The 15,573-nt window shown below is 43.7% G+C and overlaps 1 protein-coding gene across 1 annotated transcript in view; it reads left to right on the top strand.

Moving 5' to 3' along the window:
* Positions 1 to 844: 844 nt before the first annotated feature.
* Positions 845 to 15,573, top strand: part of LOC110523069 (sorting nexin-30) — a 58,189-nt gene continuing 43,460 nt past the window's right edge. Inside the window, exons 1-2 of the mRNA XM_036976553.1 lie at positions 845 to 1,132; positions 14,232 to 14,420. Coding sequence (XP_036832448.1) covers positions 992 to 1,132; positions 14,232 to 14,420 — 330 coding nt within the window. The 5' untranslated portion in view covers positions 845 to 991. The remainder of the gene's footprint in view (positions 1,133 to 14,231; positions 14,421 to 15,573) is intronic.

The raw sequence follows: 15,573 nt of genomic DNA, 5'->3' as shown, positions 1-15,573 counted from the left end.
TCAGTGGACTCATCCATTGCGGAGGCCTGTCTCAGTGGACTCATCCATTGCGGAGGCCTGTCTCAGTGGACTCATCCATTGCGGAGGCCTGTCTCAGTGGACTCATCCATTGCGGAGGCCTGTCTCAGTGGACTCATCCATTGCGGAGGCCTGTCTCAGTGGACTCATCCATTGAGGAGGCCTGTCTCAGTGGACTAATCCGGAGGCCTGTCTCAGTGGACTCATCCATTGAGGAGGCCGCTGGGTTGACACGGTCAAAGAATATGGGGATTGTGGCTCAGATGCACAAGGCACGTCTCTCTCCAGAATACCTCTTTCCCTCCAAACTGCTTTCTGTTTCAGTCATGTCTTTGGTCCCGTTCACATCGGTTAACAAAAAATACTTATGATTGACAATTAGTGCCTTCCACAATGCAGGCAATGGCTTCAAGTTGAGGAGCAACTGCAGAATGTGCAGTCAAAACCTTTGATCACATTCATTTAACCAGGCAAGTTATTGAAGAATAAATTATTATTTACAATGACAGCCTAGGAACAGTGAGTTAACTGCCTTGTTAACGACAAATTTTTACCTTTTCAGCTCGGGGATTTGATCTATCAACCTTTAGGTTACAGGCCCAATGCTCTAACCACTGGGTTACCTGTGGTGGTTGTATTGTTCATGCAGTGGACATGTAGGTGCAAGTGGGACAATTTTATCCCAATAATGCAACACACTTTGAAAGGATCTGACCAACGATTGTCACCCGAATTGACAAAAGTGATCCACTCGAACGCGCCCCCCGGCTCAAGCGTTGTATTACTTCCGGTACTGTTATTGTACTTCCGAGACTGCGCGGTGCGAGTCACCTGACGGTTGTGTGGTTGCAGCCAGCGGGTTCAGCATTTGATACACGGGATTGGAAATAATCACAAAACAAACCATAATTCCAGGCCAAGAAACTAAGACATTTTCCGGTAAATCCGTTCTCGGTTTCCCCTCGCTTGCACAATGAGTGCCTGCACCCCTAAATCGCTGGCTTCGTCGGGACAAAAGCCCATTCAGGAGATGTGCCATCCGCTCGGAGCCGAGGAGGCAGTTCTCACACCCAGTCCAGATGTCAGAAACATCACTAGCAGCATTGGAGAGAAGGTATGATAGATAGATAAATACGTTAAATACAGATTTGTTTAGATACTTTGGTCTTACACGGGTTGAGGATAATAACCGGCTAACCTGGTTACCAAATGCTTTCAGATTTATGTTTTCTGAACGCTCATCTGCTTCGCCAGACCACATATCCTTTCCAATATGACATTTTATCAGTGTATCCTGTATACGTGTAATCGATCTGGTGACAGAGCTGTTTGGAGACGGATTTCCATTGATTACTTGAAGCTACATGGATTCAGTGAATTCACCATATGGTATCAACTATAGATGCTTGTTGTGACTGTCACTAGTAAAAAAAAAATAAGACCTAACAAAACATTGTTTAACTCTGTATAACATTTTGTAAATGAATCCATGCCAAAGGTTTTCTGATCACAGGATAAAGATGGAGTCATCAAGCTGGAGATTCCTTCTACCAGTAGTTTGTAAAGAACACAAGATAACAATATCACACGTAGCCTAATACACATGAATACCAGGTCCAGGTTTGAAAAATGTTCAATCTGTTGTTGATACAGAGCAGATGTTGTCACTTTAAAACCATGGTCTGGAAAGCAGTGGTATTTAAAACACAAACACACACACAAACAAACAGTCATAGACAGTTGAGCTCGTTTTGTGATACTGTTGGTTTCTTCAGAGTGGGATGTCCGTGCCAGTCGTGGGGAGCGCAGCCTGACAACGACACTGTGTTTTCCTCAGGGACATCTCCTTCTCATGGCCTGTGGCCAGATGGCACCTGATTCTCAATATAGTGCACTACTTTTGACCAGAGCCCTCCAAAAAGTAGTGAACTACATAGGGAACAGGGTGCCGTTTGGCCTCAGCCAATGCTCTCTATGGGGATTGTTTACTGTGTATAACTTGTTGTATCATAACGTGTGTAGTGAAAATGGGGCCACGTCCAACACAAGCTGTGGCCTGTTCAGAGATACATTATGTTTACAAATAGCAGGAGAAGTAGAAAACTAAACAATGTCCTTTCTCTCATAGCGTCAGTTTGCCGCGCACGGGCTAAAAATACAGTGAAATGCTGAATACAACAGGTGTAGTAGACCTCCCAGTGAAATGCTGAATACAACAGGTGTAGTAGACCTTACAGTGAAATGCTGAATACAACAGGTGTAGTAGACCTCACAGTGAAATGCTGAATACAACAGGTGTAGGTAGACCTTACAGTGAAATGATGAATACAACAGGTGTAGTAGACCTTACAGTAAAATTATGAATACAACAGGTGTAGGTAGACCTTACAGTAAAATGCTGAATACAACAGGTGTAGAACTCACAGTGAAATGGTGAATACAACAGGTGTAGTAGACCTTACAGTGAAATGATGAATACAACAGGTGTAGTAGACCTTACAGTAAAATGATGAATACAACAGGTGTAGTAGACCTCACAGTGAAATGCTGAATACAACAGGTGTAGTAGACCTTACAGTGAAATGCTGAATACAACAGGTGTAGTAGACCTTACAGTGAAATGCTGAATACAACAGGTGTAGTAGACCTTACAGTGAAATGATGAATACAACAGGTGTAGTAGACCTTACAGTGAAATGATGAATACAACAGGTGTAGTAGACCTTACAGTGAAATGCTGAATACAACAGGTGTAGTAGACCTGACAGTGAAATGCTGAATACAACAGGTGTAGTAGACCTTAAAGTGAAATGCTGAATACAACAGGTGAAGTAGACCTTACAGTGAAATGATGAATACAACAGGTGTAGTAGACCTTACAGTGAAATGCTGAATACAACAGGTGTAGTAGACCTTACAGTGAAATGCTGAATACAACAGGTGTAGTAGACCTCACAGTGAAATGCTGAATACAACAGGTGTAGTAGACCTTACAGTGAAATGATGAATACAACAGGTGTAGTAGACCTTACAGTGAAATGCTGAATACAACAGGTGTAGTAGACCTTACAGTGAAATGCTGAATACAACAGGTGTAGTAGACCTCACAGTGAAATGCTGAATACAACAGGTGTAGTAGACCTTACAGTGAAATGCTGAATACAACAGGTGTAGTAGACCTTACAGTTAAATGCTGAATACAACAGGTGTAGGTAGACCTTACAGTGAAATGCTGAATACAACAGGTGTAGTAGACCTCACAGTGAAATGCTGAATACAACAGGTGTAGTAGACCTCACAGTGAAATGCTGAATACAACAGGTGTAGTAGACCTTACAGTGAAATGCTGAATACAACAGGTGTAGTAGACCTCACAGTGAAATGCCGAATACAACAGGTGTAGTAGACCTCACAGTGAAATGCCGAATACAACAGGTGTAGTAGACCTTACAGTGAAATGATGAATACAACAGGTGTAGTAGACCTTACAGTGAAATGCTGAATACAACAGGTGTAGTAGACCTTACAGTGAAATGCTGAATACAACAGGTGTAGTAGACCTTACAGTGAAATGCTGAATACAACAGGTGTAGTAGACCTTACAGTAAAATGCTGAATACAACAGGTGTAGTAGACCTTACAGTGAAATGCTGAATACAACAGGTGTAGTAGACCTTACAGTGAAATGCTGAATACAACAGGTGTAGTAGACCTTACAGTGAAATGCTGAATACAACAGGTGTAGTAGACCTTACAGTGAAATGCTGAATACAACAGGTGTAGTAGATCTTACAGTAAAATGATGAATACAACAGGTGTAGTAGACCTTACTGTAAAATGATGAATACAACAGGTGTAGTAGACCTTACAGTAAAATGATGAATACAACAGGTGTAGTAGACCACACAGTGAAATGCTGAATACAACAGGTGTAGTAGATCTTACAGTAAAATGATGAATACAACAGGTGTAGTAGACCTCACAGTGAAATGCTGAATACAACAGGTGTAGTAGACCTTACAGTGAAATGCTGAATACAACAGGTGTAGAACTCACAGTGAAATGCTGAATACAACAGGTGTAGTAGACCTTACAGTAAAATGCTGAATACAACAGGTGTAGTAGACCTTACAGTGAAATGCTGAATACAACAGGTGTAGTAGACCTTACAGTGAAATGCTGAATACAACAGGTGTAGTAGACCTTACAGTGAAATGCTGAATACAACAGGTGTAGTAGACCTTACAGTGAAATGATGAATACAACAGGTGTAGTAGACCTTAAAGTGAAATGCTGAACACAACAGGTGTAGTAGACCTTACAGTGAAATGCTGAATACAACAGGTGTTGTAGACCTTACAGTGAAATGCTGAATAAAACAGGTGTAGTAGACCTGACAGTGAAATGCTGAATACAACAGGTGTAGTAGACCTCACAGTGAAATGCTGAATACAACATGTGTAGAACTCACAGTGAAATGATGAATACAACAGGTGTAGTAGACCTCACAGTGAAATGCTGAATACAACAGGTGTAGTAGACCTTACAGTGAAATGCTGAATACACAGGTGTGGAACTTAGTGAAATGCTGAATACAACAGGTGTAGTAGACCTTACAGTGAAATGCTGAATACAACAGGTGTAGTAGACCTCACAGTGAAATGCTGAATACAACAGGTGTAGTAGACCTTACAGTGAAATGCTGAATACAACAGGTGTAGTAGACCTCACAGTGAAATGCTGAATACAACAGGTGTGGAACTTAGTGAAATGCTGAATACAACAGGTGTAGTAGACCTTACAGTGAAATGCTGAATACAACAGGTGTAGTAGACCTCACAGTGAAATGCTGAATACAACAGGTGTAGTAGACCTTACAGTGAAATGCTGAATACAACAGGTGTAGTAGACCTTACAGTGAAATGCTGAATACAACAGGTGAAATGCTTACTTACAAGACCAACAATGCTTTAAGAAGTCAATATAACATTTGAAAAAAAGTGTTAAATAGAAAATAAAAGTTGCATGTTTAAAGAGCAGCAGTAAATAACAATAGCGGGGCAGAGTCAATGTGGAGGCTATATACAAGGTGTTACGGTACAGAGTCAATGTGGAGGCTATATACAAGGTGTTACGGTACAGAGTCAATGTGGAGGCTATATACAGGGTGTTACGGTACAGAGTCAATGTGGAGGCTATATACAAGGTGTTACGGTACAGAGTCAATGTGGAGGCTATATACAAGGTGTTACGGTACAGAGTCATTGTGGAGGCTATATACAAGGTATTACGGTACAGAGTCAATGTGGAGGCTATATACAGGGTGTTACGGTACAGAATCAATGTGGAGGCTATATACAGTGGGTACCGGTACAGAGTCAATGTGGAGGCTATATACAAGGTGTTACGGTACAGAGTCAATGTGGAGGCTATATACAGGGTGTTACGGTACAGAGTCAATGTGGAGGCTATATACAGGGTGTTACGGTACAGAGTCAATGTGGAGGCTATATACAAGGTATTACGGTACAGAGTCAATGTGGAGGCTATATACAGGGTGTTACGGTACAGAGTCAATGTGGAGGCTATATACAAGGTGTTACGGTACAGAGTCAATGTGGAGGCTATATACAAGGTGTTACGGTACAGAGTCATTGTGGAGGCTATATACAAGGTGTTACGGTACAGAGTCAATGTGGAGGCTATATACAGGGTGTTACGGTACAGAGTCAATGTGGAGGCTATATACAAGGTGTTACGGTACAGAGTCAATGTGGAGGCTATATACAGGGTGTTACGGTACAGAGTCAATGTGGAGGCTATATACAAGGTGTTACGGTACAGAGTCAATGTGGAGGCTATATACAAGGTGTTACGGTACAGAGTCATTGTGGAGGCTATATACAAGGTATTACGGTACAGAGTCAATGTGGAGGCTATATACAGGGTGTTACGGTACAGAATCAATGTGGAGGCTATATACAGTGGGTACCGGTACAGAGTCAATGTGGAGGCTATATACAAGGTGTTACGGTACAGAGTCAATGTGGAGGCTATATACAGGGTGTTACGGTACAGAGTCAATGTGGAGGCTATATACAAGGTGTTACGGTACAGAGTCAATGTGGAGGCTATATACAAGGTGTTACGGTACAGAGTCATTGTGGAGGCTATATACAAGGTATTACGGTACAGAGTCAATGTGGAGGCTATATACAGGGTGTTACGGTACAGAATCAATGTGGAGGCTATATACAGTGGGTACCGGTACAGAGTCAATGTGGAGGCTATATACAAGGTGTTACGGTACAGAGTCAATGTGGAGGCTATATACAGGGTGTTACGGTACAGAGTCAATGTGGAGGCTATATACAGGGTGTTACGGTACAGAGTCAATGTGGAGGCTATATACAAGGTATTACGGTACAGAGTCAATGTGGAGGCTATATACAAGGTGTTACGGTACAGAGTCAATGTGGAGGCTATATACAAGGTGTTACGGTACAGAGTCAATGTGGAGACTATATACAAGGTGTTACGGTACAGAGTCAATGTGGAGGCTATATACAGGGGGTACCGGTACAGAGTCAATGTGGAGGCTATATACAAGGTGTTACGGTACAGAGTCAATGTGGAGACTATATACAGGGTGTTACGGTACAGAGTCAATGTGGAGGCTATATACAAGGTGTTACGGTACAGAGTCAATGTGGAGACTATATACAAGGTGTTACGGTACAGAGTCAATGTGGAGGCTATATACAGGTGTTACGGTACAGAGTCAATGTGGAGGCTATATACAGGGTGTTACGGTACAGAGTCAATGTGGAGGCTATATACAGGGGGTACCGGTACAGAGTCAATGTGGAGGCTATATACAGGGGGTACCGGTACAGAGTCAATGTGGAGGCTATATACAGGGTGTTACGGTACAGAGTTAATGTGGAGGCTATATACAAGGTGTTACGGTACAGAGTCAATGTGGAGACTATATACAAGGTGTTACGGTACAGAGTCAATGTGGAGGCTATATACAGGTGTTACGGTACAGAGTTAATGTGGAGGCTATATACAAGTTGTTACGGTACAGAGTCAATGTTGAGGCTATATACAGGGTGTTATGGTACAGAGTTAATGTGGAGGCTATATACAAGGTGTTACGGTACAGAGTCAATGTGGAGGCTATATACAGGTGGTACCGGTACAGAGTTAATGTGGAGGCTATATACAAGGTGTTACGGTACAGAGTCAATGTTGAGGCTATATACAGGGTGTTACGGTACAGAGTCAATGTGGAGGCTATATACAGGGTGTTACGGTACAGAGTTAATGTGGAGGCTATATACAAGGTGTTACGGTACAGAGTCAATGTTGAGGCTATATACAGGGTGTTACGGTACAGAGTTAATGTGGAGGCTATATACAAGGTGTTACGGTACAGAGTCAATGTTGAGGCTATATACAGGGTGTTACGGTACAGAGTTAATGTGGAGGCTATATACAAGGTGTTACGGTACAGAGTCAATGTTGAGGCTATATACAGGGTGTTACGGTACAGAGTCAATGTGGAGGCTATATACAGGGTGTTACGGTACAGAATCAATGTGGAGGCTATATACAGTGGGTACCGGTACAGAGTCAATGTGGAGGCTATATACAAGGTGTTACGGTACAGAGTCAATGTGGAGGCTATATACAGGGTGTTACGGTACAGAGTCAATGTGGAGGCTATATACAGGGTGTTACGGTACAGAGTCAATGTGGAGGCTATATACAAGGTATTACGGTACAGAGTCAATGTGGAGGCTATATACAAGGTGTTACGGTACAGAGTCAATGTTGAGGCTATATACAGGGTGTTATGGTACAGAGTTAATGTGGAGGCTATATACAAGGTGTTACGGTACAGAGTCAATGTGGAGGCTATATACAGGTGGTACCGGTACAGAGTTAATGTGGAGGCTATATACAAGGTGTTACGGTACAGAGTCAATGTGGAGGCTATATACAAGGTGTTACGGTACAGAGTCAATGTGGAGACTATATACAAGGTGTTACGGTACAGAGTCAATGTGGAGGCTATATACAAGGTGTTACGGTACAGAGTCAATGTGGAGACTATATACAAGGTGTTACGGTACAGAGTCAATGTGGAGGCTATATACAAGGTGTTACGGTACAGAGTCTATGTGGAGGCTATATACAAGGTGTTACGGTACAGAGTCAATGTGGAGACTATATACAAGGTGTTACGGTACAGAGTCAATGTGGAGGCTATATACAAGGTGTTACGGTACAGAGTCAATGTGGAGGCTATATACAAGGTGTTACGGTACAGAGTCAATGTGGAGGCTATATACAAGGTGTTACGGTACAGAGTCAATGTGGAGACTATATACAAGGTGTTACGGTACAGAGTCAATGTTGAGGCTATATACAGGGTGTTACGGTACAGAGTTAATGTGGAGGCTATATACAAGGTGTTACGGTACAGAGTCAATGTTGAGGCTATATACAGGGTGTTACGGTACAGAGTTAATGTGGAGGCTATATACAAGGTGTTACGGTACAGAGTCAATGTGGAGGCTATATACAGGGTGTTACGGTACAGAGTTAATGTGGAGGCTATATACAAGGTGTTACGGTACAGAGTCAATGTGGAGACTATATACAGGGTGTTACGGTACAGAGTTAATGTGGAGGCTATATACAAGGTGTTACGGTACAGAGTCAATGTGGAGGCTATATACAGGTGGTACCGGTACAGAGTTAATGTGGAGGCTATATACAAGGTGTTACGGTACAGAGTCAATGTTGAGGCTATATACAGGGTGTTACGGTACAGAGTCAATGTGGAGGCTATATACAGGGTGTTACGGTACAGAGTTAATGTGGAGGCTATATACAAGGTGTTACGGTACAGAGTCAATGTGGAGACTATATACAAGGTGTTACGGTACAGAGTCAATGTGAAGGCTATATACAAGGTGTTACGGTACAGAGTTAATGTGGAGGCTATATACAAGGTGTTACGGTACAGAGTCAATGTGGAGGCTATATACAGGTGGTACCGGTACAGAGTCAATGTGGAGGCTATATACAGGGGGTATCGGTACAGAGTCAATGTGGAGACTATATACAGGGTGTTACGGTACAGAGTCAATGTGGAGACTATATACAGGGTGTTACGGTACAGAGTCAATGTGGAGACTATATACAGGGTGTTATGGTACAGAGTCAATGTGGAGGCTATATACAGGGTGTTACGGTACAGAGCCAATGTGGAGGTTATATACAGGGGGTACCGGGACAGAGTCAATGTGGAGGCTATATACAGGGGGTACCGGTACAGAGTCAGTGTGGAGGTTATATACAGGGGGTACCGGTACAGAGTCAATGTGGAGGCTATATACAGGGGGTACCGGTACAGAGTCAATGTGGAGGCTATATACAGGGGGTATCGGTACAGAATCAAGGTGGAGGTTATATACAGGGTGTTACGGTACAGAATCAATGTGGAGGCTATATACAGGGTGTTACGGTACAGAATCAATGTGAAGGCTATATACAGGGGGTACCGGGACAGAGTCAATGTGCGGGGGCACCGGTTAGTCAGGGTAATTGAGGTAATATGTACAGGTAGGTAGAGTTAAAGGGACTATGCATAGATAATAAACAGAGAGTAGCAGCAGCGTAAAAGAGGGGTCTGGGCCCTTTGATTAACTGTTCAGGAGTCATGGCTTGCTGGTAGAAGCTGAGATTTATCCTGGACTAAAAAGCATTTTCAATAGATTGTCCATTGATTAAGCTTTTTAGTCCAGGGATAGACCTTAATCCGTGTCCTGCAAACCTCCCCATAATCTTGGTTGAAGCATTCCTGGCGTTCCACGGTGTAATGCATTACTAATGCTGCCTCCTAGGTCTCGAGGAATTAGGCTGTTTTAAACCATCTTTCCATAAATCACTGGACTGACCTTAAAGAAATCCTTTCAAGAATGTGTTCATTTGTTATCATAGTTTACCGTCATAGTTTGGGTACAATAAGGAGCTTGCTTCCTGTGCTCATCTGCTCAATAGGCCATTCTTTCTTAGCCTTGTGATCTGAATATGCAACAGAACCCCATATAAATGAATGCACAGTGATGGGCTGAATCTCAACTGGCATCCTCTTACCTATTTAATGCACTGTTTTGACCAAGGCCCATAGGGTTCTGTTTTGACCAAGGCCCATAGGGTTCTGTTTTGACCAAGGCCCATAGGGTTCTGTTTTGACCAAGGCCCATAGGGTTCTGTTTTGACCAAGGCCCATCGGGTTCTGTTTTGACCAAGGCCCATAGGGCTCTGTTTTGACCAAGGCCCATAGGGTTCTGTTTTGACCAAGGCCCATAGGGTTCTGTTTTGACCAAGGCCCATAGGGTTTTGTTTTGACCAAGGCCCATAGGGCTCTGTTTTGACCAAGGCCCATAGGGTTCTGTTTTGACCAAGGCCCATCGGGTTCTGTTTTGACCAAGGCCCATTAGGTTCTGTTTTGACCAAGGCCATCGGGTTCTGTTTTGACCAAGGCCCATAGGGCTCTGTTTTGACCAAGGCCCATCGGGTTCTGTTTTGACCAAGGCCCATCGGGTTCTGTTTTGACCAAGGCCCATAGGGCTCTGTTTTGACCAAGGCCCATAGGGCTCTGTTTTGACCAAGGCCCATAGGGCTCTGTTTTGAAAATTGTTGATCGACCAATTGGACAACATATTAAAAAGTGTATTTATCCATATATTGACACATCCTATGTGTTTAAAAAAAAATCAGCTATATGCCACGAGCTTGTCTGATGCTTTAAGCACAGTGTTTGATTAAGTCATTAAGACACAAATGACTAGAGGGAGCACAGCTGCCTTTTCAACTTAAAAAAGTTGCCTATTACCTCCAATTCCCTCTGTAGAAAAAAAAATCAATTTAGTTCACATCACCTCGTTCTCTCTACAGCTCCACCAGTCTGTCTCCATCACCTCGTTCTCTCTACAGCTCCACCAGTCTGTCTCCATCACCTCGTTCTCTCTACAGATCCACCAGTCTGTCTGTCTCCATCACCTCGTTCTCTCTACAGATCCACCAGTCTGTCTGTCTCCATCACCTCGTTCTCTCTACAGCTCCACCAGTCTGTCTCCATCACCTCGTTCTCTCTACAGCTCCATCACTGTCTCCATCACCTCGTTCTCTCTACAGCTCCACCAGTCAGTCTGTCTCCATCACCTCGTTCTCTCTACAGCTCCACCAGTCTGTCTCCATCACCTCGTTCTCTCTACAGCTCCACCAGTCTGTTTCCATCACCTCCTTCTCTCTACAGCTCCACCAGTCTGTCTGTCTCCATCACCTCGTTCTCTCTACAGCTCCACCAGTCTGTCTCCATCACCTCGTTCTCTCTACAGCTCCACCAGTCTCTGTCTCCATCACCTCGTTCTCTCTACAGCACCACCAGTCTGTCTCCATCACCTCGTTCTCTCTACAGCTCCACCAGTCTGTCTCCATCACCTCGTTCTCTCTACAGCTCCACCAGTCTCTGTCTCCATCACCTCGTTCTCTCTACAGCACCACCAGTCTGTCTCCATCACCTCGGTTCAAACGGTGCATGTTGTTTCTTTTCTCTAAGCCATCATTGTTTTGGTCTCAAATGCTGAGTACTCATTGGCTATTGGCAGCAGTCCCTGCCCAATCATGTTGTAGCCCTGTTCATACTACAAGATGCACGACCACCATTTCTTACATGTCAGAAATGTCAACAGATCCATAGATGACACAATCTCAGTCTCCGACTGGGTTCTGGTGGCATATCCTTCCGGAGAGAGTTGAGAGTTGAAAGACTTTGTCCTGCTAGGCTTGAGGGGGTGGGGGTGCTTATATTTGTCCTGGGTATCATTTTTCAGTGTTTTAACATCAGTGTTTAACTTTAGCTAACACTGTTATTGTCTGTTTAGGAAAGAGCACTTCAAGCTCAACTCTCACAGCTGGCTGGGCAGGCTACCAGGAAAGTTTTGTCAGTGTTTTCCACCAGCAGCAGTAGCAGCTCCTTTTAAATTAGGTTGTCTTTTAGGGCCTTATATTACAAAACTCTCTCTCCTCCCCACCACTATTACAATGCTGGTTTGATGTCCTGATACAGTTGTAATACCTAACAACACAGTACACTCATGTGATCTGTTATTAGATTACATGTAGAGGACCAGTCATGTGATCTGTTATTAGATTACATGTAGAGGACCAGTCATGTGATCTGTTATTGGATTACATGTAGAGGACCAGTCATGTGATCTGTTATTAGATTACATGTAGAGGACCAGTCATGTGATCTGTTATTAGATTACATGTAGAGGACCAGTCATGTGATCTGTTATTAGATTACATGTAGAGGACCAGCCATGTGATCTGTTATTAGATTACATGTAGAGTACCAGTCATGTGATCTGTTATTAGATGTAGAGTACCAGTCATGTGATCTGTTATTAGATTACATGTAGAGGACCAGTCATGTGATCTGTTATTAGATTACATGTAGAGGACCAGTCATGTGATCTGTTATTAGATTACATGTAGAGGACCAGCCATGTGATCTGTTATTAGATTACATGTAGAGTACCAGTCATGTGATCTGTTATTAGCTGTAGAGTACCAGTCATGTGATCTGTTATTAGATGTAGAGTACCAGTCATGTGATCTGTTATTAGATTACATGTAGAGTACCAGTCATGTGATCTGTTATTAGATTACATGTAGAGGACCAGTCATGTGATCTGTTATTAGATTACATGTAGAGGACCAGTCATGTGATCTGCTATTAGATTACATGTAGAGTACCAGTCATGTGATCTGTTATTAGATTACATGTAGAGGACCAGTCATGTGATCTGTTATTAGATTACATGTAGAGGACCAGTCATGTGATCTGTTATTAGATTACATGTAGAGGACAAGTCATGTGATCTGCTATTAGATTACATGTAGAGTACCAGTCATGTGATCTGTTATTAGCTGTAGAGTACCAGTCATGTGATCTGTTATTAGCTGTAGAGTACCAGTCATGTGATCTGTTATTAGATTACATGTAGAGTACCAGTCATGTGATCTGTTATTAGCGGTAGAGTACCAGTCATGTGATCTGTTATTAGCTGTAGAGTACTAGTCATGTGATCTGTTATTAGATTACATGTAGAGGACAAGTCATGTGATCTGTTATTAGCTGTAGAGTACCAGTCATGTGATCTGTTATTAGCGGTAGAGTACCAGTCATGTGATCTGTTATTAGATTACATGTAGAGTACCAGTCATGTGATCTGTTATTAGCGGTAGAGTACCAGTCATGTGATCTGTTATTAGATTACATGTAGAGTACCAGTCATGTGATCTGTTATTAGATTACATGTAGAGGACAAGTCATGTGATCTGTTATTAGCTGTAGAGTACCAGTCATGTGATCTGTTATTAGCGGTAGAGTACCAGTCATGTGATCTGTTATTAGATTACATGTAGAGTACCAGTCATGTGATCTGTTATTAGCGGTAGAGTACCAGTCATGTGATCTGTTATTAGATTACATGTAGAGTACCAGTCATGTGATCTGTTATTAGCTGTAGAGGACCAGTCATGTGATCTGTTATTAGATTACATGTAGAGGACAAGTCATGTGATCTGTTATTAGCTGTAGAGTACCAGTCATGTGATCTGTTATTAGCGGTAGAGTACCAGTCATGTGATCTGTTATTAGATTACATGTAGAGTACCAGTCATGTGATCTGTTATTAGCTGTAGAGGACCAGTCATGTGATCTGTTATTAGATTACATGTAGAGGACAAGTCATGTGATCTGTTATTAGATTACATGTAGAGTACCAGTCATGTGATCTGTTATTAGCTGTAGAGTACCAGTCATGTGATCTGTTATTAGCGGTAGAGTACCAGTCATGTGATCTGTTATTAGCTGTAGAGTACCAGTCATGTGATCTGTTATTAGCTGTAGAGTACCAGTCATGTCTGTAGTGTAGTGTATGTTGGGTGGTATTCTCTGGTTAGAAGTCGTGCACTATGTTGGGTGGTATTCTCTGGTTAGAAGTAGTGCACTATGTTGGGTGGTATTCTCTGGTTAGAAGTAGTGCACTATGTTGGGTGGTATTTAGGACACATCCAACTACTTAAGCTGTTTCTATGGTCTTCATGTTTCCTGCTTCTAGGACCAAATTCTGCCCAATGGGACGCCGGTGGAGACATCTAGTCCCTCCTCCTCGTCCTCCCTCCTGAACCGGCTGCAGCTGGATGACGACCTGGATGGAGAAACACGTGACCTCTTCGTCACCGTCGACGACCCGAAGAAACACGTCTCCACCATGGAGACCTACATCACCTACAGAGTGGTCACTAAGGTGGGTAGGGTCCTCTCGCATGCTCGCTGTCTCTCAGCTCCATGGAGAGTCAATGTGTCTGTGGAGAAGCAGTCTGTTACCCTCTGGAGGACACATGATGCTGAAGGACCTCAGATCTGGAATGTGGATGGAGGACACGTGATGCTGAAGGACCTCAGATCTGGAAAATACAACCTGTAATGTGGATGGGAAAACACAGCATCTGCCCCAACCCTTTCAACCATAAAGCTTTGTTGCTGTTAGAATTCTGTTTTTATTCTGTCATCAAATAGACCAACTTAGAGGCTGGAGCAACAATGTTGTCGTCTCTCCCTTCTCGCTCATCCCCCTCTTTAGCTCTCCTCACCCCTCTTCACCTCTCCTCACCCCTCTTCACCTCTCCTCACCCCTCTTCACCTCACCCCTCTTCACCTCTCCTCACCCCTCTTCACCTCTCCTCACCCCACTTCACCTCTCCTCACCCCTCTTTAGCTCTCCTCACCCCTCTTTAGCTCTCCTCACCCCTCTTCACCTCTCCTCACCCCTCTTCACCTCTCCTCACCCCTCTTCGCCTCTTCACCTCTCCTCACCCCTCTTCACCTCTCCTCACCCCTCTTCACCTCTCCTCACCCCTCTTCGCCTCTTCTCACCTCTCCTCACCCCTCTTCACCTCTCCTCACCCCTCTTCACCTCTCCTCACCCCTCTTCACCTCTCCTCACCCCTCTTCGGCTCTTCTCACCTCTCCTCACCCCTATTTACCTTTCCTCACCCCCCTTTACACATATTTACCCCTCCTTCCCCCCATTCACCCCTCTTCACCTCTCCTCTCTTCACCTCTATTCACCTCTCCTCACCCCTCTTCACCTCTCCTCACCTCTCCTCACCCCTCTTCACCTCTCCTCTCTTCACCTCTATTCACCCCTCTTAACCCCTCTTCACCTCTCCTCACCTCTCCTCACCCCTCTTCACCTCTCCTCTCTTCACCTCTATTCACCTCTCCTCACCCCTCTTCACCTCTCCTCACCCCTCTTCACTTCTCCTCACCCCTTTTCACCTCTCCTCACCTCTCCGCACACCTCTTCACTTCTCCTCACCCCTCTTCTCCTCTCCTCACCCCTCTTCACCTCTCCTAACCCCTCTTCACCTCTCCTCACCCCTCTTCACCTCTCCTCA

This window comes from Oncorhynchus mykiss, chromosome 5 (genome assembly GCF_013265735.2).
Source record: "Oncorhynchus mykiss isolate Arlee chromosome 5, USDA_OmykA_1.1, whole genome shotgun sequence".
Classification (NCBI taxonomy): Eukaryota; Metazoa; Chordata; class Actinopteri; order Salmoniformes; family Salmonidae; genus Oncorhynchus; species Oncorhynchus mykiss.
This window is presented reverse-complemented; position numbering and strand designations above follow the sequence as displayed.